This window comes from Corvus cornix, chromosome 3 (genome assembly GCF_000738735.6).
Source record: "Corvus cornix cornix isolate S_Up_H32 chromosome 3, ASM73873v5, whole genome shotgun sequence".
Taxonomy (NCBI): Eukaryota; Metazoa; Chordata; class Aves; order Passeriformes; family Corvidae; genus Corvus; species Corvus cornix.
The window spans coordinates 20,687,244-20,713,872 of NC_047056.1; the positions used below are offsets into that span (position 1 = coordinate 20,687,244).

Here is a 26,629-nt window from a genome sequence, read left to right on the forward strand (position 1 = left end):
GATTAAAGATTAAAAAGGCAACTGTTAAGAGAAATTTTTGTTTCAATAACTAACTAGAAGCAAAGTACATTGAACTACATCTGTTGATGACATAGATGAATATTGTTTTGAATTACTTTACTTTTTCATATTTGTAAATATTTGCACTAAAAAAATACAGTGACCCAAAGAAAATTCCTTATAACACAGTTTCTCTATTTGCTTCCATCTCTGCGTTTCCCAGAACACTTTAGGTATAAAAGTTATTTTTTGTTCCTTGATTATGAATCCTAAAGCTTTTGTTAATTCCCATCTCTGTGTTGCTTTGATCCCCTGGTATTATTTTTATGTTGTGCCTTAACCAGTGTCTTTGTTTCTTCATCCCTGTGCTGTTGCTCTTTCCCTGTGGTTTGTTTCCCCACCACATTGGAAAGCGATGAATGCAGAGACTGGGGTTTTGCCATGGCTTTCAGAGGTCTGAAACTGAGGAAGCTTTTCGGGAGCCCTTAGATCGTGCACAAGATGTGACTCGTACTCTCAGATCTTGGTCCAGGCATAACAGAGGATGTGTCAGCTCCTCCTGAATAGTAATGCTAAACATGTAAGGAGAAGATGAGCACCTTTACATACCCCCACTGAAGTGGAATGTTTGGGATCCCAGCTGAACCAAGAAAAGAGGGAGAGGTTTTCAGTTGCTGAGCCTGTTGGATCACATCCTTCAGTAAAGGGAGAGGAAATGTACCTTGGATGAGTAATCAGAAAGGAAAACCTTCAATTTTGCTTCATTCATTAACGTTTTCACTAAAATAAATAAGCATATGGGCAGAACAAAAAATGCAAAACTTGACCTTTGAAGATGACAGTTCTTTATGGTAACTGTGATTCAAAAAATACTTGTTTTAATAGAAGTTACCATGTATACAATGCTGTTTGGTAAATATTGTTTGCAGGTTCTCTGTCCAGATGGTAAATACGGCCGCATTGTTTACTCACTTCTTTTTCCCTTCTGTTTTGAAAGAACAGGACTTTTAAACTCTATTCAAAAGTCGAATAGTTACGCTCATTCAACATTTCTCTTTTTTCCCTTCTCTCAACAAATTAAAAAAATGCTCACAGGCTTATTTTTCTTTTCTGTTCCATTTAAAATTTTCTCCTCCCCACCTCATACTCCCATTCTTGTAGCTAATGAATGTATCATCTAAAAATAGATATGTTCATCATTCTATAATATTTTGTATCTTTCTAGATTGGAGGCCAGTGTAATTGTAAGAGACATGTGTCTGGCAGACAATGCAATCAGTGCCAGGAAGGATTCTACAATCTGCAACAGTCAAACCCTGATGGCTGCAATCCCTGTAACTGTAATACCTCTGGGACAGTCAATGGAGATATTACCTGTCACCAAAATTCAGGACAGTGCAAGTGCAAAGCAAATGTTATTGGTATGTGTAATGTAAGAGTTTGGAGCCATTTTTCTTGTTTTCTCTGGAAATAAAACACACTTGGTTTCTAAATGAAAGGTATAGAAAGCTTCTTTGCTGAAGGCAGATTGCAAAAATGACTGAAATTAACTGTTGGAAAATTATTAATTTAATAATTCTATCAAACTACAGCTTGAAGCTTAGTTTAATCAACCCTTTAGAAATTCCTTTATGGCATAGCTACGTTAGCTTATGTAGCTCCATACTAATAAGTCACAGAAATAATGTAATTTGCTTACTGCGTAGATGTTTCTTTTAGTAAATTAACACTTTTTCAACGTATTTTATACTTAATGAGTTCTAAGCAAATTGTTTCCATGCTAGTTTTCTTAATAGACCAAAATAAATGGATTTTTTTCTCAAAATATTCTGTGCTACAGGGTCCTTTGTGATAAATCTATCAATTTTTTTCTATTATATTTCTTTGAACTGTTCCTATGAAATGCAAAATAAGTCAACATAATTCCACAGATCATGTACATAGCTAGGGTTAGTTATCAAGGGCCACATAATTTTAATTTTGTAATTCAATGCCAAGCTGATTATAATAAACTGCTACCTTCTGTGTTATTTATCATTTTTTTTACAAGACGTGCTTTTTTGTTTGTTACTCCCACAGGTATTTTTCAGAAATTAGATTTGATTATAGCAATTTATTACTTCCAGCATATTTGAGGGGAGCCACAGCCACATAAGGACAAAATTTATCAAGTGCCCAAAATACACAGTATATATAATACACTTTGAAATGTTGATGTATGGGAATATTATGCAAGGAGAATTTCCTGATAAAGTGAGCCTTGCATGGTAACTGTACATGTCTCAGACTATACATATGTCTCAAAAAGAAAAATTCCTTTTCTGCTTTGTTATTAACAGAATTAGTAATCTATTTTTTCTTCACCCTAACCAGGTTCTGGGTTGCATTAATAATGTTCAAGTACATGTTAATATATTTGATATTATATATACCCTCACTTGTGAACATTGACTCATTTGTAATGTTGTAAGTCTTTGTTGCTTTTGGAAATTAGAAGAAGGAAGAAAATGCAGAGTAACAACAAATAAAGAAAACAGCTGTAAACAGATTGAGGCCTGAACAGTTTCAGTCCTTCTTCCTGTGGAATGCTGTATTTTTCATACAATAAAAAAGGTGCTAAGAGTAGAAAAATAACCTCTGTGCATCTTAAACCCTTTCTCTACCTTCAAGAAAAAGGACTTCAGAGCATTCTTAATTATATATTCTTTGCCCACATTTTACATTTGAACTTGGGAAAACATTTCTTAACTCTCTGGCAATTTGGCAGACAAGAAGTGCAGAGTCTGGTTCTCACATACTTGGTTGTCTACATTTAAATTTTATCCCCCTCGTGAAAACATTAAGAACTGTTTTTATTTTCACTGGAATAGTTATTAAAAAAAAAGTGTAGATCTGTGCTTTCTGTACTTATCTGTAGCTATGATGGGGGTCTGTAGTTATGCAAGTGTTTGTTTGCCGAGTAAAGACCTAATTCTTTCCGGACTAGATTCTCTTTATTTTCCAAACCAATCGTAAATAAGCTTCTGTATATTGAAACATGTGCAGCAAACTTTACCAGAGAGCTTTCCTCTTTGGATTTCTAAATTGGTTTTGAGAGCAATCTGTCTATTGCCATTTTATCTATTTAAACAAACACGATAACAGAAAAATGCAACTATGGAATGCAATGTTATGAAACATGAACTGTTAGAGTTAACACAACTGTTAAATCTTACTAATGATTCTATCACCAGTAAAATACATTAGCACCAATAATTTTATTAAAGTAGGTCATTCATCTAGAATAAAAAGGTAGAAGAATGTGAATTAAATGCCAAGCGTGCTAACTCCCCTGTACTTGTTAACATTGAATGTGATGCCCTGTAGGCCTTCCTCAGTATCGTTAGGAATAGATTACCTGTCAGGAATATGTATGGCATATTCAAATAAGCACTGCGCATATTTTTAAAACTGATATGATATGAATCCATGTAGACCAATTTTAATAGTTCAAAATGAGTCATAATTCTTGTTAACAATACAGTTATTTTTAAAATTTGCAGCAATAGTGGTCCTTTTTTATTTTCCTTATTGAAATTAAATGATATGCCTTAGGTGAGTCATTCATCACTGTTAAAGGAACTCGCCTTCTGTTGGAGTTTTTGAGTTTTTATCCATATATATAATGCATTCCCTACCATTTTTAGTTTTATTTTTCTACATTGCTAGATGTATTTTTGTATGGTTTTGTATTTTTTTAAATGATGACAATATTTTGCTAGAAGATTGTATTTATATTTTCCTATATGAAACAATTAAGTCATAGCTTCATAGTGAAGGATTTTCCTACTACAAGGGAAAAATACATAACTGAATTTGCATTTTTCGTATAATAATCTAGTTTGCTTTCTCGTAATGTACATTTTATAAACTAACATATAAACGCCATCCCTTGGGGCAGGGATAAAGCAAGTGTTGACTTTGAAAACACGACTAATAAAACTACAGGATGAAGCATGAAGAAAAGGGTTTCTATTTTAATGTACTGCAGAGTTAACTAAATCATTTCGATAAAAATATTTCATTTTGGATTATGGAAAATATTTTCTGCTTTCGGTAAGGGCTAACAATAAAGACTAACAAATGCAATCAATGGTAAAACTGCACTATGGTGTTAAGCAAATAATTTGTTATAATTAGTCTAACTTGTGCTGTCCTAGTGTATATTTAATGTTTTAATATAATATATTAATCTATTATCAGAACAGATTGTGAGCCCAGTGCAATTCTCTGTGTATTGCATTTCTACAATATAGGGTGAAGAGTTCACGTAGGCATTGATTGTGCAACAGGTGCTGTTCTGGGGGACAAAGAGATTAATTCTGCTTTGTCTTAGAAATGTTACAAAGAATCTCTTGCAGAAGTATCTTAAATTGTATTGAGAGGCCAGCAGAAAGACATTGCTTCTGAAACAAATTGGAAAAGTAAACAGATTTTTGGGATGCCACAGTTACTCAATTGATTTGTGCAGCCTTGTCACTCCTGTTAATTATGTTGGTGAAGAATATTAGTCCTCCCTTTTTTTTATTTCAAGTGTAGTAAACTTACCCTTTTTAAAAATGAAATTAATAGCTTTTAAGGTTTGGGGTTTTTTTTATTAATTCCTTTTCTCTTTCCAGGTCTTAGGTGTGATAGTTGCAATTTTGGATTTAAAGCTCTCAGATATTCTAATGAAGATGGATGTGAGCCTTGTTGGTGCAACAGCCACGGCTCAGTGAGCCAATTCTGCAACCCTCTCTCCGGGCAGTGCAATTGTAAAGAGCAAGTGAAAGGGCTTCTCTGTGACACCTGCATGGACAACTTTTATGGGCTGGATGTAACTGGTTGTAAGGCTTGTGAATGTGATGCTGCAGGGTCAATTTCGGGAACCGTGTGTGACGCGAGGACGGGGCAATGTGCATGTAAACCAAATATCGGGGGAAGGCGCTGCGACGAGTGCCTGGATGGGTACTACAGAGTGCAGAAAAGTCACTCCTTTCTTTGTCTGCCATGTAACTGCGAGAAGGCAGGGACAGTAAATGGCTCTCTGCTTTGTGACAAATCGACAGGACAGTGTCCTTGCAAAGCTGGTGTCACTGGCCTTCGGTGCAGTCAGTGCGTGCTGCATGCGTACAACCTCAGCATGAGCAATGTCCGCGGCTGCCAGCCCTGTGACTGTGACGCTCTGGGCACGTTGGCAGGAACAGTTTGTGACCATGTTTCTGGGCAGTGTGTCTGTCTGCCTCAGCGCCAGGGGAGAAGGTGTGACGAGTGTAAACCAGGTAAGGAAATTGGGAGACAATCGATTTGATGTAGTAAGTTTTAATTTGTTTGTTATCATTTCCTACAGTTTTTAATGTGTGTTTAAACAGCTTCACGTCTGACATGTCTCTGACATGTTATTACTTTTTCTGTTTCTTCCTAACTGTGTTAAGTGAGAAGGAAGCATTATTATCCTAATCACCATCAAATATTTATTCTATTTCCCGATGCTGTTTAATTTATATTATTACTGCAGTTTCAACATGTCCAAAATAAGGTTAGGTTGCTTCTAGATATTGAGAAAATATACAAGTAATCATGTTCCACTCCCTGAATAAGAGGTAAATTGGCATAATTTAATGAACAGCAGCTATCCTCATAATGAGAAATGTGGATTTGGAAGGCAGAGTGCATGCTCTTCAGGAAGGGCACTTCATGTATAAAGCTGAACATGGCAGGAGGCACAGAAATGGTTGCTTAAACTTTGATGAGGCTGGCAAACATGCCACTTAGAAAGCATTCACCTGCCTTGCTGTGTTGGGGTTATGCTGGCTTGCACAAGGACTGCTTACAGTTCGGCCCTACAAGTAGGTGATACTTGCAGTTGCTACATACTTGTTCAAGATTTTGTGCCATATTTTTAAAGAGAGTTTAAAAGTTCATTGTAAGTGGGGAGCTCTGTAGTTGTATTTCAATGTTTTTGTTTTAAAAAGTAGGTGGGTAAAGTGAAACTATAGGTAATATTAACCTACCCTTCATCATAATATTAAGCAGATAGATTTTGGTCAAGTTAAATACATATGCAATTTATTCAAGTAGCAGGTCACATTAAAAGGTACATTATAGCTCCATTGGTTTTAATATGCCATTCAGTAATTTGAACAGAGGTTAAAAAAGCTGCTTAACCTCCATTAAGTATTTTTTAAAATGCTTTCATTTAAATTATTTTAGGTACATATACTAATAAATAAGGCAGCATTCTGTTTTTCTTAGTTCCTCCTCCAGTGCTATTTGACCTGCTAACCCTCTGTAGCAGCCACTTAATCAGAGATCGGCAGAAGAGTGATGTCAAGGCTCCCCGAGTCAGTGACCGCCCTTGTCCTTGGAAAAGAAAGGCCAGGGTTTATGCAGAACTAAATGGTTTAAAAAGGTTTAATTGATAGTGTGAACAGGCTGGTTTGTAGAAAAGCTTACATGGCGCTCAGAGGAATAGTCCCACAATAGTTCCTGTTAAAAAGAGAAATAATTTTAAAAAGTATTTGTGTAAGTATTATTTTTAAATTTTCTAACTGACAGCTAAAAGCATGTATGTGCTGAGCACTGAGCTCTGTGCGGCAGGTGAAAGTGTAAATTCTTATCTTTGTAAAAGCACTGTATTGCTCTTAGGAGAGCACAGTGAGCTGTGCTATTTTCAGTTTTAGTGAGAGCTTATTTCGATGTTTAATATTTCTAACTTTTATATAAATATTCTTTGTTAGTGTGTCCCAGAAGAGACTTTTCTCCAAAACAGGGAAGAGTATAAAAAGTCTTCCATATAGAAATACAGATTTTAATTGGTTTCAAGAGCTGTAAACACGTCCTATGGCTTTGTCCTGGGACAAAGATAAGAAAACGTACCCCAAATGTATAAGAAAATGTACTCCAAGTGTATATGTAGCCAACACAGCCTAATTAAATCACACAAAAATGAGTTAATACTGGCAGCCCTGAAAACATACTGACGATTTCTGAGTCTGTTGGGACATTTCAAGTCTATGACACAAGTTAAGTGGCGCTTAAAATAACATCCCAGGGTAGCGTATCTTTTATGTGCTTTGATAAAATCCAGGAAATTTCCAAAAGTTACCAAAATCTTAATGCAGGAAGAGTTGTCAATTGAGAAAAGATCAAACTGGTTGTAGCTTTTGGAAATTGTTTTATAAGCAGTATAGCTCTTTTTGGAGCATTCAGCCATGTGTTTCATCTATTAGGCTGTATCCATGACCTCTTGTTGATTTACCAAAATATGAATATTGATCTAATATCAATATCCAACTGAGATGGACAAAAACTCTCTAACAGTTTAGAGTTAGAAAGTGTATGTTTTATTTGGCGCCAGGCACTGTGTGGGATAGCTCCCTAAGATGCAGGGCCCCGATCCAAGCAAACACAGAGCTTTTTATTTACAAAAATTATGAATATCCAAAATACAAATGCATATTCATAACATTAACACCTCCCATTCTCCGCTTCATATGGAAATGAGCTTAAATGTCATTAGGCATGCGTAGTGTGTGTTCTAAATTGAATCGGTGGTCTTGAATTGGGTTAGTGGTCTTAAAAAGATGAAGTATGGTCATCTTCTTCATTTTGACCTTTTTGCTTCTCTGAACTTTAACAATCCTAATTACTTTAGTGACCTCTAAGTTTCCTCTTGTGTGACTTTTGAACGGTTTCCCACCAAGGGAGGAAATTGGTGATTGTCCTTGTTCCCTACACCAACTTATCAAAGTTTCTATTCCTCGTTCTAAGCACAGCTAAGCAAACATACAAATGACAGATCATCAGTTATTTGGTAATCAGTTACTAACATCTTAAAACCCATTTCAGGTCCAGCTCTCTTAACTATTTTAATCAACTCTAGCTGGGCCCAAATTCCTTCCTATTCTAACTAATTTCAACACAGCTAGCCTATAACTACAATCTTTATGTTTCTTCTAAATCTGTGTTTCATTGTTTTCCAGTTTGTTCTCATACAAGTAAGATTTTGGTAGATCGGTGTACATTTTATCTTTTGTTTAAACTAATGGTGTATGCAAAGAGAGGAACACTTGATTCTAACATGAAGCAAAGTGAAAGAGCAGTTTTACCTTGTACAGAAACCTGCTTTTGAGATGTCGTAGTTTGCAGTGGTTCAAACACAGGTTCTCTTCAGCTTCCAAATCGTTGTGAACATTTTGTCCCTGCCTCGTTCTGCAACTGTGTTACTGACTGGGATTTGTGCCTCACAAATGCTATTCAGCACAGCTCTTGGGTCTTGTTAGGAGACCAGCAAAGCTGTAAAAAAGGCACTTTTTAAGTTCTTTACTCCGTAAACACAGGTTTGCATAGAATGCTACATAGTATGGCAAAGATGTAAAGCAGCATGTAGGATGTGTGTCTGGGCACCAATACTGAGGGTTTGTGTACATACTACCTCTGTTGGCCAGAAAAATATGAATTATCTTGTGACACCGTTGCTGGTGTAGTTAACTGTGCATTTTGAAACCCAGCCTGTGGTTAAGAAATGAGCTGCTGTAGATGGTAAGCCTGTAAAAGTGCTAAGGAATTGGTCATGTGTTCCTTCTCTATACAGAGGGAGAAATGCTAAGAGGATGATTAAAAAAAAGCTGAATACTTTGCTATGACTTTCATTCTTCCTTTTGAAGAGTATGTTTGATTGACAAATGTGATCAGTTATGGTTGAATTGAAAAAAAAATCTGAAAAAGAATAAGCATAATACTAGTTATATACATAGATATCACAGAGATTTGCAGTGGCTGTCTTAAAATTGGAAATTGGCTCTATTATACAACAGTGGATCCTTCATAAAGCAACTTTTATGAGCCCTTCTAACCTTGCTGTAAATTAAGCTTGCATTAAGTTGTTACTCTTTCCTAGGTGGAGTCTCAAATTCTAGATGGTGGAAGTAAATAATAATAATAATAATGATTATGACAAACAGTATGAATTTGTAACCTGATGTTTTCTCTTTTTCGCTCCACATTTAATCATATTAATTCACTTACAAATTAGTTGGGGGAAGAAATTTTTTGTCTTTTCCTATCCCTCACTTTTAAAAACAGGTTTGCCTTTACCTGCTACTTCAGGGGGAAAAAAGTAATTGTGGTAGTGTCCAGAAACTTTTGAAGCATTTCTAAAAGATTATAATAAAAAATATCCTACCTAATCCTTCACTGCTCTATAGTGGTTTAAGAAGTATGGCTGTAGGAGAGCCAAGATGTTTAACACTAAGGTATAGATTATAACTAGTAATTTCACTGCTACAATAAAAGCAGTATATGCTGTAATAATTGATCCTGCTCAGGGAAAATGAATTTATTTTCTAGAGATGTGCTTATTTGCCCATTATATCATAGACTTCTCTTAGATGTTACTTTATACAAAAGAATCATAGAATCATAGTTCCATGCAAAATTTTGGACGGACAAGGATCTGGTTTAGCCTGAGTGCTTATCATTTACCACAACTATAAAATGGGTCCTGAAGAAGTGCTTTGACCTTTTGCAGGAGTCCAAGGCTTAAACTTGTTTCCAACCTTCCTGTTAGGTTCTGCGAGTGGAGTCGTTCATTGTGCTCAGGAGTGACATTGCTGGGAAATGGTCTCCTCTATTTATGCACAGGATGGGCACTGTGCAGCGCAGAGAAGTGCAGCAGGAGATAATACATGCTGCCTCACTAATAACTTCAGGCTATTTGCTCTCTGTGGTGCCTCAGTTCGGGGCCTCTCTGGAATAAAGTGCCAACAGCGTGGTTTTTTATGATGCGAATGTATGTTAACTGGAGACTGATATCACTTCACTGTCCACTTGAGATTTATCTCACTGAGGACCAGAGGCTAAACTTGAACAAAGATTTGAGCAGTAAAATTCTAATGTTTTCAATTTGTTTAGTTCCTCTGCTATTTGGATATGAGCTCACAGTGCAACACTGCTGCAAAGACAGAGAATACCACCCTAGGGGTGTATATATAGAGCTATCTCTTGTAAGACAAATAATAAGGCCTCGGGCAATATGACATGTTACAATATAATTTTGGGCTCCTTATTATAAAGCAGGACATCGGGAAGTTATTGGACAGCAAAAAATATTCAGTAGCTGAGAACATGACTAAGAAACTACTGATTGAACTTGATCTGGAGAGAGGGCAAGTGTCTGAGAATGCTGCGTGTCTCAGTAGCAGCTGAAATCTTTCTATTGAAGTTGTAAAATAATAACTAATAACCACCAGCTAAGGGAGATAGAAACGCATATCAATGGCCCTATTTTAGGATTCATGTTCCAAGATAGGTACTTGCTGTTGTCTAGTGTCTCTTAATACTGTGCCATCAGGACTGGTTGCAGAGCTGTTGTGCATTGCTACATTTTTAATAAACTGTTCCAATCCAAAGGGGGGTGAGGGGGGGAATAAAGAGAACAACCTGTGTGAAAAAAAATAGTTAAACATTTATTAATGATCAGGTGAAAATAGAAAATATTTTGGAAACTTATGTAATTATATTTTTTTACTAGTGTGCCGTTACTTAAATTGTGTTCTGATCAGAAAGAAATTATTAAGAATGGAGTAAGTCCATACATAGTGAAATAGATTATGCAAATGGAACCCCATCATTAAGAGAATGTATCTAACAGCTCTTTTGTTAGGAACTTCTGGTGAGGTTGTGAATAATGGGTAAATTCTTTGATGACCAGATTAGAGGTGTATAAACTGTATCTAACTGTATTTATTAGTAATGTGTTAAAGGTATAAGGTGAGGGCAATAGGATGAAAGATGGCATAGCAGAAGCACACCAGATATAGTGTGGGGAATGTGAAGTGAATGCTCAAGTTCATAATTGGAAATAATACACAAGGAGAAGGAATTTGGAGTGAAAGCACTTTAATAGCAGATAAGTATCTTTCTTTTATCAGTTTATTAGTTTCTGTAAAAGTATTTGTGCAGGACACAAGCTCTGTGTTAAGGAGTAAAATGTAAATTTTACCTAGAACCTGGTAATGCTCATCAAATGTAGCTTTTCCAAACACTATAATGTTTCAAGGATTAAGTCAACCACTGGTTGAGAAAAATTAGGAGACATCCTTAAGAAGTTATGTGCATTTCTTATGGTTTGCAGCTGTCCATTTTCAGAGCTGGGATCCCAGACTAGAATGGACAAATGTCTCTTCCCTGTTATTTTTTTGTTTCTAGTGTTTGTGGTGCATTCATGAGTACTTCTGAAATCCTTGGGTCTTTACTTTCCCCATAGACATGTTAACATACTCCCCCCTATTTTGCATTTGCTCTGGCTAGGAGTCTGAAGAGAGATAACAAAAGGATTCTCAAAATCCCTTTTTTTCCCCAGGTTTTTATTTTTCTCCATCCAGCATCACTGGCTGTCTGCCATGCCTGTGCCACATAGCTGGTTCTGTGAATCAGATCTGTGATAAACTCACTGGCCAATGTAGTTGCCAAGATGCCTCTGTGACAGGACAGACCTGTGAACGGTGCAAAGAACTTTATTTTGGATTTGACTCTGTCACAGGCAGGTGAGTGTTTCTTTTTTACAGGTCACTTATATCATCCTTGTTACGTGTTTTCTCATGGCTCAGTCAAGGGTTTAGTGACAATGAAAAGATGTGTTTGAGTTACATTAATCCTTCTATGAGTTCACGTGTGCACTCTGATTTATGTGTGATACATTACACAATCCCCAGTGCTCCCATGAGCTGAAGGAAATAGAAATTTTGCCATGGATTTAGAAACAGCATGAAAGGTGTATAAGGCTAAGTTATAGCAACTTCTTAATTGGTTCCCTATGTTGTCTCTGCATCTTCAGTAAGATGTGCTGTTTTCTGAGGTCTTAAATATTGGCTATTAAAATGCAGGGAATTTGCCATTCTTATAACTAATGAATGATTTGGAAAATTTCAGGAAGATTTAGTGGGGGACAGTGGGGAGGGAAAGGGAGAACTACAGATATCCTTGACTTTTCAAATTTCTTTTGGTAACAGCAGTACAAATATTCACTGCACCTTTATTCTTAAAGATTATTTTTTCTGAAGCAGTGTATTCTTTTTCAACATTTTGTTATGTGCCACAGGGTAAATTGTATTTCTAATGTAGCCAGGGGTCTTTAGGTACACTGGAATTATATGGATTCCCTGGATTATAAGGGGAAAACATATTTAGATAGTGCACTGTTATTTCAACTATTGCTCTTTTTTTTTTCAGGATTATCTTTCATGCCTAGTCCTCACAATCTCAATTTCCTTTTTAAAATATTTTCCACAAAGATTGCACAGCCCTTCTGCTATCATCTTTTCATGCAGACTGATGGTGTTAAATTTTTTTGTTATATATGGTATTTTTGCCTTTAAAAAAACCCAAACCACATACCACAGGCAGAAGCAAAATCTGTACAATGTTCCCCTCCCTCTGCTCCTCTCCCCAGAGCTAGTGTGGGGTAGACATGCTTTTAGGCAGTAATTATCAGTGTCATCTTGCATATATTTGACATTATTCTGCAGATTTTTCATTTTAACTTTTATGTTACTGTCACTCATTAGGAGATTTTTAAAATTATTTTTTACTGTTTCGGGTCACAGAGGCATCTGCTAATGGCCATAAAGTAATCTGTAGGAATAAGGACTTCCTATTTTCACTTCCTGTCATTTCTAATGGTGAGAAATAAAGTCTGTGTAATATTAAAGTTCCCTTTGAAATATATTTTCCTTATTATTAATGATACCTTTTTTTTAGTTACTTGAAATAGATTATCCCCCCACCCCTCAGTTTTAGCACATTTGTGCTAAGCAATAACTTTTCTGAGCTAGATATTCAATTTCAAATATCTGCATTTTAACCTGTCTTTTGAAATTCAAAAAGTGAAAATATAAATTGCCTAGATCCAGACTTTGTTGTAAAAATAGAAAGTTTTTAGAGTTCTGGAATTTGAATCTGAGTTGTCTTTAATGTCTTAATACTAATTAATCCTCATGGCAGTATTGAAGACTACTCTGGTAGTACATTAACATGATTAACCTTTGTTGCATTTTCTTGGCTTCCTTTTCATTGTCTTTTTGGGCAATGTACCTCTGTTCCTCAGGCACAAACTTTTATCCACTGAAAATGATAATGCAGGTCTTTATTTGTTAATCTATTTTATTCCATTTCTTTAACTGTTACTATCTTCATAAAAAAAAGTAATATGCTTTTTCTTTCTCCATAAAGTTGCCAGGTCATTTAAGCCATCCTTGCTCCAAGTGTCTTTTAAGGACAGAAAAGGATATGAGCTATCTGCAGTGGCAAAGACATATCTGTCTTTGCACAATAGCACAAAAGAAGCAAAAGTTGTGATACACAGAGACTGTGAGGCTTTAAAATTCTCCTGCTCTGAGGAATATGTGAGCTGATTTATTTTGTGGTGCTTTCCAGATACAACAGGAACTCCATATTCTTTAATGCATTTCAGGTTATGAAGCTGGAAAATTTTCTTGGGAATTAAAGAATTAGAAATACTGGGTGTTTGCAGCAGTCTGAGCGGATCTGTAATGGTTATGGGCATCTGTACACCTTTGAAATGCTTTACCTCTGTATTGTTTACTATAATGAACTGGTCAATGAACATTGCAAATTGTTTATCTATTTATATATATATCTTGACAGATTACTGTTTATGAAATCCATTTAGCAAGTGAGGTTTTCCCATAAGGATGAAAAATGAAGATTTTAAACAGATTGCTGGAGAGGCTCTAACTGCACCTAGAGAGTCAATGTAATAAAGGTTTCTCTATATTAATATTACAAAAACCATTTATCCTCAGAAAATCAATATCACAATTCATCTTGGCATGACATTTCTCTTTCCACGTTTTAAAAGTCTGTTTTCCTTGATTATATACAATTCTGTTTTAATAAAACTCAATTATATTTGACTCTGAGTACCTTGAAAAAGTAGCATTTAGCAAGAATGCTGAAAATATTTCTCACATGATTAAAAGTTACTTATCTTTTTAAAGAATTGGATATTTTTTTGAAAATCCTTAATTGACTGAATCCTTAATCCTGACTGAAAAGCATGAACTATGCCTAACAACAAATCTAGTTCTAGTTTTCTGCAGGGTAAAAAAAAAAAGATGCACATGATTACACAAAAATAATATGTAATCCCATGGAGCAGAATATGATGAAATATATGCTGTTATTTGCAGGATCGGGAGCCTCATTCAGTATAGGTGAACTTTTCCTAGAAGAAAAATGCAACAAGTAGAAAGGAACAACCCTACCCTGCCAGTCTGAGAACTATCACTGTGACTGTATGGGTATTGAGTTTGATTGTCATGTGTGTATGATGATCAAAACTAGAATAATCAGGAGACTCTTATTCATAAGAGGTGCAATAATATACAGGAACAGTAAGAGAAGCTTGTCTTTCTCTGTTTATCTATCGAGAAACTTTTGTTGACACCCCCCACACTAAATAATCATCATGTAATGAAATTATGAAATAACAATAAAATATTGTCTTACTGAGCAAGTAATTGTTATTATTTTTTTTTCCTTTGGTAACGAAACTGGGTTTTTAGTCATGGTGTTAAAGGACTCTAAACAAAACCTCTATTTAAAGGGGGATTTGTATGCACTGTCTATAGATGAAAAGACTTTTGAAAAAATTGCCCTTTTTTCTTGACTGTAAAAGAGAGCAAACTACAGTATAGTGGTTTCCAAGAGAGAATGTATTTTATTTATTCTCAAAAGGATATTAGTCCATAAAACAAATTTGCAGCTTATTTTGCAGCTTTAGCTTTTATCAGCCTTTTTAAGGGTGTTGAATGATTCCCCGGGAGATCACACAGCACAAGCTGCTGTGGAGTAAAGGAGCTCTAATACAGAGAGCTCTGTGATAGGCAGAAAATGTATGTGAAGAGTTTTCTTAAGCTTGTTTAAAAATCTGACACATTTAATGCCTATTTCACTGATTATTGACCTGAATTTTAGTGTCCTAATGTGAAAACAGTTTCCACCTTCCCTTCCTCTCTCTCTTGCCTTAAAAAGCTAACACCTAAAACATAATTGAACTCACTTTTATTTCTGCTTTCATATAGATAGAGAGAGGTATAGACCCTGGTATGATGGTGGTGACTGGGAAAATGGCAAAGTAACTTGTGTAAAGGCACCACCACATATTTCCTTGGATCTGGTGAAACTGGCCAAGGAAAGATCAGCCAAATGTAAATTGATTCTTGTGTAGTCTTAGGCTTAGCAGACTAAAGGGGACATAGCATGACTGTCTTGGACTTCTTTGGTTTCTTTTTGCTGCTTCATCACCTTGGGACCTGGCATCTGGAGTAATTTAAAGTTCCCTTGAGGCTGATGTTGCTTATGCTTGAGAATTGGAGTTTCCCAGCTCAGGGCAAGGGGAGGAAGTGTAGACTTCCCAGTATGTTTTAGCTGCGATGTACCTTCCTACATTTCTCCCAGATGATGTTTTTTCAGAACTCTTTTAGTCTGCAGCAATTAAAATATAGTGAAATTAGAATCTAAAGTATGAAGTTTTCTTTGCCATAGTTGACTTTGTTATGAATAATAATGTCAGTCTATATTGCAAGGGGTAGCATAACAGTATTTGTAGTAATTTGCCTAATTTCTGACATGTTCCAACTCTTTGAATATTTGCACAACCTGACATTGGTATCTGTGCTGTAAATGAGTGTCAGTGGGGAAATAGTGTATCAAGTGAAGACCAAGTTGATCACAAGAGGTTTCACATGCAAAAGCCAAAGCATAAATTAATCCTGAAAGTATTCTACTGCTGCCAGAGAGATTTGCAGAATTGAAGTGTGGCATTTGTGTGATACCAGTGCTTTTAAATTTTTTGTTCTTTTTAATTTAAAAATAATTTACTTGCACATTTAATTAATTATTTGCTGTAGTTATTTCAAATTTTGTCCTTCAGGCTGCAAAGAAATCATGTTTCCTGTTATAATATTATTATTTCTGCTGGTTTTTTTCCTGTCACTGTTTTAGTCTGAGGTTTTCTTCTCCCCATTTTGGTCACCATTCGTTCTCCTTTATTTACAGCATGTTATTTTTTTCAACCTTAAGTTGCCTTTGTGGACAAGAAATTATTAATTGATTTATTTTTTCCAACTAAAGCCTAGTTTCCCCTGAGTTGAAGGTTGCATATTTTTTGCAGAAAGCTCTTCATCTGGTTACATATGTATCACTGAATTCTGCAGCTCTCAAGAACGGTTGTGTGAGTAAGGATGCAGGACTGAGTGCATAATGTGTTTATTACCAAACATTAGTATCCAGTTTGTCTGTGGATCAATATATATAAAAGCTCTTTAATTCTAAGCCATTTTTATATAAATTAGAATATTATTCTGGCAGCAAAATATTTATTTTTATAGTGGGCGCCTTTTTTGTAAGTTTATTTTAATCAGACTAATAGATTTTCTGCTCTGTTTCAGACTACTGAACTGTTTATGATGTTTTAATTATGTTGCCCAAGAATCTTTTAAACAAAACCCTACTGTGCTTAACTGAAATGTTGATGTGTGTTGATCACTTCCTTGATTTGTTTTTGTTTATAGATGTCAGCACTGTAATTGTCATCCTGCAGGAGCCATTAGTAGGACTTGTCATCTTGTTACTGGACAGTGTGTTTGTAAACAATTTGTAACTGGCTTGAAATGTGACAACTGTGTTCCCGATGCCAGTAATTTGGATGTCCACAACCTCTTTGGCTGCAGTAAAAGTAAGTGGATGCTAGGTCTTAAAAGCATGTCTTTCAAATTAAAGTTCTTAATTGATTTAGTGAGTATTGAATTAGGTCAGCAGTACTAAAACTGGGGTTTGTTCCCTCCTCACCTCCAAATATAGGGCAACTGAAGTTGGGGTGATTTTCACTGCATCTTAGGACTGTTTTTTAGAGAGATGTACAGAATCCTTTGTGTCATACACACCTTAGGCTTGCAGTCTAACCCGGGGAGAAGTGACAACCCATAGTTCCCTTGCACATGTTCTTTGTAGTGACCAATCCAGAGTTCCTCTTTTAGTCACATAAATGCAACAGCATTTGTACAAGTTACAGCTTAGCCCCCTTTCCTGCCACAGACAGGATGCAGGACACATGCCTTCAGAAGGTCTGTTGAAAACCTGCTCTTGGTGACTAATTCCAAATCTTCTCCCCAGTGCGACGTAGCTTTGCCTTTCTTCTCCAGGGGCGCTTTTCCAGTCAGTTTGGGAAAATATGTGATGTGATGTAACAGAGCATCATAAATTGGTGTGTGTGAGGTGGGGCCAATGCTATGTTGAGGGTCAATTCATGAATTGTAATGAAACAAGTTGCAATGGAACATCTGGATATGAGGATCCCCAGCACCCAGTCTCCAAGCTGGCAGGGCTTTTAAAGAGGTAAAGGCAAAAGTATAAGTTGTAAGGAAACTGAGTACTTAAGATGTCTTTGGGTCAATGTTCAGACATGGGTTTTGAGGACATCATGCTGCGCAATGCCAAACCATGTGGGGAGGGCCTCAGCTCACTCTGGAAGAGCTGGGTTACATTTTGGTGGCACACCTTACTGCCATACACAGTTAACAGCCCAGTCTTGGAAGTCCTGTAAGCGGTGAGTGAGGAACGCTGCAGATGCTAATTGGACATTTCTGTCAGCAGGCCTAATTAATAATGGCCACACTGGTCATACTGTGATAGCTCAGGTAGCCATGTGCAACAACAGGGTCAGGTATTCCCAAGTTATCTCTGGAATATGTTTCTGGATCCTCCTTCAGCAAAACATTCCTTTGTGTGTTCTGCATGGGTATTTATATGATATTCATAACTGTGATATGTGAAAACTATAGATTTGCAAGCAGAGATGTAAATGCATAAAGTATTTGCAGGTAGAGACAGCTCTCACTTTTGATATCAGTTTGTATTTCATTGTAAATCAGTTTAAATTTCAAATAATATGCATTGTAGAATGCATAGCATTATAAATGGATATCATAAAGAGACTGTTTTGTTTCCAAAGATGACTTTTTTTAGCTTTCTTCAAAGTTTGGAAGTGTTTAAATAGTTTTGCTTTGTTTGTCCCCGTACTCTTCTGTAGAAGGCACAGTATCTATTGTTTGGACAGTTGATTAGCTCGTTGTTTCTTTAAAAAATGTAAGATGTTTCAACTGAATGTGTAATAATAATAATACATGGCACTTTTATGATGCTGTTCATCTTCAAAGTGCTTTACAAACATAAGCCAACCTACTTATTTGTGTTGGGATACACATTGGATAAAGGTCAATAGCAATTCAACTATAAAATTGATTAATAATAGTATGACACGGAGAAATAATACAATAGATTTTAGTTAGATAAAAGTACATCAGGCAGTATTCTAAATGACAAGCTGAGTCCTCTTCTGGACATAGAGGATATAGCAACTGAAGTCTTTTGGTTATTCATACCAAAATATTTAAACTTGTTGCGTACATACGGAGCTTTGCCTGGCTTGGCATTTGTGGTTGTTTTCCTTAGCAATTTTTCTACTTAGTGATATCTTAGATAAAATGTGCAATACAGTTCTTTGCTTACGTATTTAAAATTCAAACCAGCAAACATATGGAAGCAATATGCAGTAGTGTGAGACTGCCAGTGGAGAATGAAGGTGATGCTGGTAAACTTCTGTGATTGCTCAGGTCTTGTAAGTATGTGTTACATGGAGAAAATATTTCTTAAATGCCAAAGGGATTTAGGAGCCCTTGTTTCCTCTGATTCTCAAACTTTACTCCTGTAGTCATTTTAGTATACATTCACTTCCTAAGTGAGATGAACTCAAAAGCTCCAGATTGGCAGCAGAACAACAAACTATGCTTTTTAAGGGGAGGTGATGATTATGTTCTGTTCAATCCAATGAATCCTAGAAATTTTTTGTGCTATTTCTTGGCTGAAATACTTCAGTAGAAGCAGGGCTTTTCATTATCTTACTCAAAATAGCTTCATCTCACTTTCTAGATTTGTATTAAAAACCTTTATATAGTGTGGCCCACTGATTTTAGCATAAGTCTCTACATCTATCACTTGTGTGGCTTGAGGTCTTCATGACATTTTCTCTCTGCAACTTCATTCTTTGCTTCTTGTCTCCTGTTAGCTTGGCTGAACGGATTTTAGTAATTAACTTTTGGTGATATTAATAAAATATCCACATAATGGAGAAGATTATAGTTTATAAAAAGAAGAAAAAAATTCCATGTTTCTAGTCTTGATGTTCTCCTATAATATTTAATGTAGGGGAGGAAAGGTAATTGGGTGGTTCTGTGAATCCAGCTCCTGGTAGCTTACTCCATGTGCTGATTTCTGTACTACCCTGGGCTATTCTCATTCCTTGACCAAATGTTTTCCTCTAGATCCACACTCCCTTGATGAAGAGGATGGGGAAATGGCAGAGTCTGCCTTTCATAGCAGTTACTATCTGCCCAAACAGACCTGTCTTGTTCTGTGCTAATGCACGGTGTAAGGAAGGACAGAGGGTAGGGCTGTCCTCAGTATAACTGGATTGCTGGAGATCCTACAGCAAGCTGTGGACTCATGCTCTGACCTGAATAATAACATAAATACAGAATCATGGAATCATCTAGATTGGAAAGGACCTTTGAGATAATTGAGTCCATCCATAAAAATGTATGTTTATGTCAACATGTGTGTATCTATGTATATGAAGTTTAATTACTGAGTATTAGCTATTATGTTAGGAAGGACCATGATCATGCATTTGGATTACAAAAGAGATATAGGGGGGGACTTTGAATGCTCTTTCTTAAAATGTGAGGTACTTGGCTTTTGAACTTCAAGTTTATTTTTCTCTTTTTTGATACTAGTGCAATTAAGTAGCACATTTTTCAAAGTTAATGGAGGTGGTAGAGTCGTATTTTGGTAAATAAGCATGTCAAGCTGATTTTTTAAAATGTTAGATACTTTGCACTCATGGGTTTCAATTTCATTGGAAACAAATGGAAGTCAATTACCTAAATAAACTTCAAAATCTTGCCCTTTATGTTTTTGTGAATTAACACTTCAGTAAGATCTGGACTTAGTTGGACTTTCCATTTGTATTCTGCTGGAGGATGTTATGCCTGGTCTATGCTAAAATGGAATGAATTCTCTGAAAAAATAAATCCTACTTGAACTAGAAACTTCAATGTGACCAGATAAATATGTTCTTGTTTTACAGAGGTCTTGAAATACGTTGAAAAAAAAAAAAAAGTGTTTGGGAAACACTTGCTTTATTTTGGAGTTGAAAGGAGGATTAAGTTTATTCATCATTTGTTTAAATATATACACTTGTTTCATGGATAAAAAGCTTTGTTGGAGTGCCTTTGGATGGATTGATTTAGTCTGTTAGTGTCTTGCCCTGGTGACCATGCATTTACTCAACAGGTTTTTTTTTGGTGAAGAAAGCTTAGCAGTTTCTTAGCATTTTTCTTGAAATTTATGTGATTATTGATCACCTTCATTTTTACATCCTCCTTTTTTTGTGTATGCTTTAGCTCCTTTTCAGCAACCTCCTCCTACAGGAGAAGTTCTCAATTCTTCTGTTATCAATCTTTCATGGAGTTCCCCTGACTCTCCAAATTCTAACAGACTTATTTACCAGCTGTATAGGGATGAGGAAGAAATTTATGCAACTGAAGACTACCATCCTTATAGTAAGTAAGGTGACATCAAAGATTTTGTATTTGTGTGTGTGTGTATCTATATCTATGTGTGGTGTTTCTTAGCTATTTCTCATTTCTGTTGTAACCGTTCTTTGTGGTTTTGAGTACATTATTCTGTTTTCCTTTAATGAGTTAGTGTTCTGTGCTATTAATTCTGCTTGAAAGAAATTAATACCCTAGTCTAAAATCTGGCAAATGGAATCACCCAAAATGGCTGATAATTATTTTACTTTTTAATCTGAAAAACTTTAAAATTGACTTACCAAAAGTATTTATTGAAAATATACACACATGCCAAAACCCTAAGAGTCAAAGTCAAAGATAAAGAATTAGGGTGAACAGAAGAGACCATAATGTGCTTAAACTTCTTTTTTCATCTTCCTGGTTTTAAACTGTTAACAGATAGGAAAGCTTTTTGTGGCCTCTAACTTTTAGCACCTTCTGCTAAGCTATCAGTGTAGCTCCTGGTTTGTCTTTAGCAGCACCACTTCTCTCATTTTGAGGCTTGCCAAGGGATCCTCAGAAGGCAATCCTAAAGGATTCGACACTCTGTCCAAGCTGGAAAGGCCATTTTGTGCTAATATTGATCCACTTATCAAAGAAAAGGAGAGGTGTTTGGATACTGTTTGTATGTATACATGGCACACAAGTGGGTTTTTTTTAAGAGGACAGGCGTGGTTTAATGCCACTAAGGTTTAACCTCTGTTCTCAGAGCTTCTTTAGTTTGTTGCAGTTTCTTACCAATGCAGCATTAATGCTTTGCAGAAGTTGAGTCTCTCTAATTGTTGGTGTGTACTCTGGAGGGAAGAAAAAAAAAAGCTATTTTTCAATGGAAGTACAGATCCTTTGGAATGCACCTCCCATTTCTATGTTTTGGTTCATGCTGCAGTGTTACAGTTCATTACTATGTGGCTTATGTTGTGAATTTGGGCACTCTGCAGTACATACAGTGAGGAAAGGTATGTGACCCCATGTAAGCATGGGATTAAGTGACTGAGAAAGAAACATTAAAAAAAATTCAGAGAACAAACAGAGAATATTCCAACTCCTTAATTTTGTTTAAAGGCCTAACTTTAGTAAAAATGCAAATTAATTTAAAAGGAAAGGCTTTGATACTTCGTTGTTATAAATCTGTTTAGCAATCTACTTAAAATGGTGCATTGTTGAGGGTGTTATTTCATGATACTACCTACACACTTTGTAAAGCAAAATAATTCTATATTTAGCTGGATAATGAGACATTAGCATATTTCTATTTAACAAAAAATTATCTTCTTAAAAACCTAGATCTGGTTTCAAAAGACATTTTTGACATTTCCTGGAAATCCCCCTAATTAGTGACATGAAATCAACTGCTGGTGTTTGAATATCAAAAATACATTGTTAATGCTGACAGAAATTTTCATAATGTTATTTTTTTTCTTAGTATAGTATGAAATTTGTGGTGCTTATGAGCTGAGAGTACAACTGGATCAACATTATCTTATGGCTAAATGAGAGTTCTGTAGAAAGTGAACTTCCCAAGGAAAACTAAGAAAAATCTTCTAAATCAGCATAGTGACGTGGATGATAGTATTGCAGAATGCCCAATTAAAACAGTGTTTTGTTAGCTGCTCTGAAAAACCTAAGCCTCAGATTTCCCAGAGCAGTCTTTGTCTTGAGGATAAAATTAACTACTTGCTCTAAAATGTGAAAAAACATCCAAAGTTACTAACAATTCTAACTCCAAGTTGAGTTGTTCTAATTACTTATAAATGTAACTAAATACAAAATCATAAACTCATTAAGGATGGAAAAGACCTCTAAGATCATTGAGTCAAATTATTAACCCAGCACTGTCGTGGCACCACTAAGCCATGTCCCCTAGTGCTACATCCATCCTTTTTGAACACTTCCAGACATCTTGATTCCACTACTGACAGGCAGCTTATTCCAAAGCCTGACCACCTTTTCCATGAAGAAATTTTTCCTAATATCTAATCACCTAATACCCAATATCCAACCTCCTCTAGCACAATTTGAGGTCATTTCTTTTCATCCTGTTACTTGAGAGAAGACTCTGACCCTCACATGGCTACACCCTCCTTCCAGGTGGTTGTACAGTGATAAAGTCTCTCCTGAGCCCCTTTTCTCCACAGTAACCCCAACTCCCTCAGCAGCTCCTCACAGGACTTGTGCTCCAGACTCTTCCCCAGCTCCATTGCCCTTCTCTGGACTTGCTCCAGCACCTCAGTGTCTTTCTTGTAGTGAGGAGCTCAGAACTGGACACAGGATTTGAGGTGGGGCCTCACCAGTGCCAAGTGCAGGGGGAGATGCTACCGCATCTTCTGCTTGCTCACTACTAACTCACAAGGAAGTCTCAGGAGCAACTATTCAGCTGGCAGAATTGTTCCCTGTGTGGATTTACAGAGAGGATGTAGAAATAGCTTCATCTTCTTCATTTGCTTTGAAAAAGTTTGAGTATCTGTGCTCTGACATATATTACTCAATGTTTGCTATTTCTTAAGGCAAAATAATGTATGGTGGTATGATTGTACATAAATTCATACTGTGCTGTGCTGAATAAGATGTGTAACTGCTTCTGGGATATGCACAGGAGCTGTTAATGGCCATTGGTACTAAAAAGATGCTAAAAAATCTACTAACTAAGAATAATGGAAAGTAGGGGTGAGGAAGGTAAATACAAGCTTTGTACATACCTTTTTAATAATTATTTGCACTTTTGTTTCACTTCTTATCTAAGATCAAATGCTTTTCAAATGAGATATTAAGCATTGTTGTAGAAGTGAGGAAGTGAAAGCACACAAAGGTGAAATATTTGGTCTTATGCCATCAAATTAATCAAAAAACAGAGGTCTGAAAATTTGCACAATGGTTTGGGTTTTTTTTCTAAATTATATTCACTCATATTGATGCTGATTTACATTTGAAATAATTATTTTGAAGAAAAAGAGGAATGAGAAGATAATTGTATTAATCTTCATGTTTAAAGCAGGAGCTAGGAGAAGTTCAGTGGAAAAATAATTTCTCTAATGATGCTAATGTGCAGTGGAAGGTAATAAAGGGTAAAGGGGAGATTTTTTCCTGTGCTGAAAAAAGTTGAGAAGTTACAATGTTTAGAATCTCAAGAAGAGCATGTGAACAGGCCTAAATATGTTTTGGATTAGCGCTGAAGAGACTTTAAGTATAGAAATTGAGATTATTTTTAATGTCTTAGACTGATACAGCTTTCTTCTCAACTGTTTGTTTCAGGTATTCAGACCTTCACCGATACCCTGTTAGCTCCATATACCTTTTATTCCTATTATATCCAAGCCAGCAACGTTCATGGTTTTACAAGAAGTGACTCAGTGACATACAGAACAAAATCTGGGACACCTATAGGAAGCTTGGATTTAAATCCTGTCTTTCCTGTTAGTCACCACTCTGTTTTACTTTACTGGACAAGCATCTCCAATGACTCTGGGCCCATAGAGAAATACATTTTGACTTGTACTAGCTCAGTTGATCATCAGCCTTGTGGTCGGTATGAAGGCTTAAAGACTTCAGCAATTATTTGGAATCTCATTCCATTTACCAAGTATGTTTTTTCTGTGCAAGCTTGTACTAGTGGAGGCTGCTTAAAGAGCCAGCCAGTAACCGTAGTTACTGCACAAGCTCCTCCGGAAGGGCTACACCCACCGACTGTGGAAACCATCAGCTCTACAGAACTGGCTGTGGAATGGTCACCACCTGAGAAACCAAATGGTAGGATATTGTGCTTACTTTTGTCACTCAAAGTCTTTGCAAGGGAAAAGCAGCATTTCCTCAGATCTCATTAGAATATCCTTATCCATATGCCATACACTGAGAAATGAAGTAAGGCATTTTCTTAATTTGCCTATTTGCCATTAAATGTATCCTCAGAGTCTGTGTTTTATTCTTCTGAGCCCAGGAATCCACTGACTGTTGGGTCCAGGATTTAGCACTCAGTGGCATCTGCTGCAGCAAAAATCACATTTATAATCAAACATTTACAGTAAAATTAATTTTTTCCTAATTTGCCAGATTGCTTAGTTCAGGCAGATGTGGTGATATTGCTTGACAAAAAATAAATAAGCAGATAACAGTTATGGAAAAAAAATCTAAGAATTAACAGAAAAGTCTGTTTTTGAAACCATCCGTCATGTGCAGTAGCCAATTCTATTACCAGTATAACTTTGTTAGGGATTAGGTGATTGCCAAGAGTTGCTGGTCTAACTTGTGTAATAATATTTTAGGTTTTTGAAACTGAGATCACAGCTGTTGTAGGCTACTTCTGTGATACCGCAGATTTTATTGGTGAAACTATCTTTTAATATATGAGCAGTGGAGTTTATGAACTTGCACCTACATGCACAAGTATTTGTGCATGGGAAAACAAACATTTTGATCTGTTCACAAAATGGGCATCTGTCTATGAGGAGCTGAACTTTCACTTTGAGCATCTCATTTTCCAGCTATTTCCAGATTAGACAGGAAGAATGCCCACACAAGAATAACAATAACAAATAACAATAATAATAAATATATATTTAGAGGGGCAGTTTCTACAGTGCAGGTCATGATATTTGCTGTTAGCATCTCAACCTGTGTCATACACTCCTCATAGTCCATAGCCATGACGTGCATCTAATGGCCAGCACAGGCAGATTTAAGCAATATTCTCATATTTGTTTTGATATCTGGTCAGATTTCCTGGTCTCTCCAAAGACAAAGAGAAAAGCTGTTTCTCCCCAGCAACCTCTCCAATTTAGTGCATGAATAAAGACCCAAATATATACGTTTTATGGCAATTATCTCCTGGCTTTGCAAGAAATCTCTGGTGAGATTTCTTATGATCTTATAGTTAAACTACTTCCACAATCCAACCTAGATCATTTATTGCTTCATACCACAACACTGATTGTTTTGGGTTTTTTTTCCCCAAAGTGGCGAGGCCTTTCTGTGTATATAGTAAGTTTGCACTGATGTAAAACTGACACACACATGTATCTCCTATCCAGTAATATGTTCTAAAATGCTGGCATTAAAATGTCACTCAAAAGTTCCCTTCTCTTTGTCTTAAAAGGGGGAAAAAAAAAAGAAAGAAAAAAAGAAGAAAAGAACCATTGGTATTTTAGTATTACTCCAGACATCTTTTAAATTTACTAATTTTTCTGGCCTTTTTGTCTAGGTATAATTATAAGATATGAACTTTACATGAGAAAAAAATTAAAATCAGCTGGGAACTTCCTTCCTCCTGAAGTTCGTATTTTCCAAAGCAGTGGATGGCTCAGTCCTCAGCCAGTTGTGGAATCTCAGAATGAAAATGCCTTGGCTCCACCACAGACCAGTATCACAGTCATTGATCTGGAACCATTCACAGAGTATGAGTTTTATGTGCTAGCAGTAAACATGGCAGGTAGTATATCTTCAGATTGGAAATCAGGACGAACAGGAGAGGCTGGTAAGTACTGGTTTGAATTTATTTGATAGAAGTGAAAGGAAAAATAGATTAGCATGTATTCTTAATTTTTTTTCAATAAAATGTGTCTAATGATGGTTAACTAAGGATAAATTAACATTTTTAACTAATTAAAGATCGGTCAGATTATCTCAGAACTTAGCATGTAAAGCAAAAGCATTTTTTTCACCATAAAATCAGGTTCTTGACGAAAATAATCCATGTCAATTAACCCTAAATTTAAACTACAAGATTGCAAATATATACTAAGCAGTGTTTTAAATTGAAGAACTTGAGAGGTACATTTTCAGGAGTATAGTGCTTGAAACTTCTGCTGAGACCCCATTAGTGAGAGATTCCTCCTCTGCCCGAATGAAGGTACAAATCAGTCCATATGCCGAAGTCAATAACGGATTTTATTTAGCGATAAATG

General features: G+C 36.1%; 1 protein-coding gene across 1 annotated transcript in view; it reads left to right on the forward strand.

Annotated features, from left to right (window-relative positions):
* USH2A (usherin) overlaps positions 1-26,629 on the forward strand; it is a 387,802-nt gene that overhangs the window by 57,760 nt on the left and 303,413 nt on the right. The window contains 7 exon segments of the mRNA XM_039569529.1: positions 1,226-1,421; positions 4,659-5,300; positions 11,384-11,567; positions 16,617-16,780; positions 20,565-20,723; positions 23,985-24,479; positions 25,927-26,199. Coding sequence (XP_039425463.1) covers positions 1,226-1,421; positions 4,659-5,300; positions 11,384-11,567; positions 16,617-16,780; positions 20,565-20,723; positions 23,985-24,479; positions 25,927-26,199 — 2,113 coding nt within the window.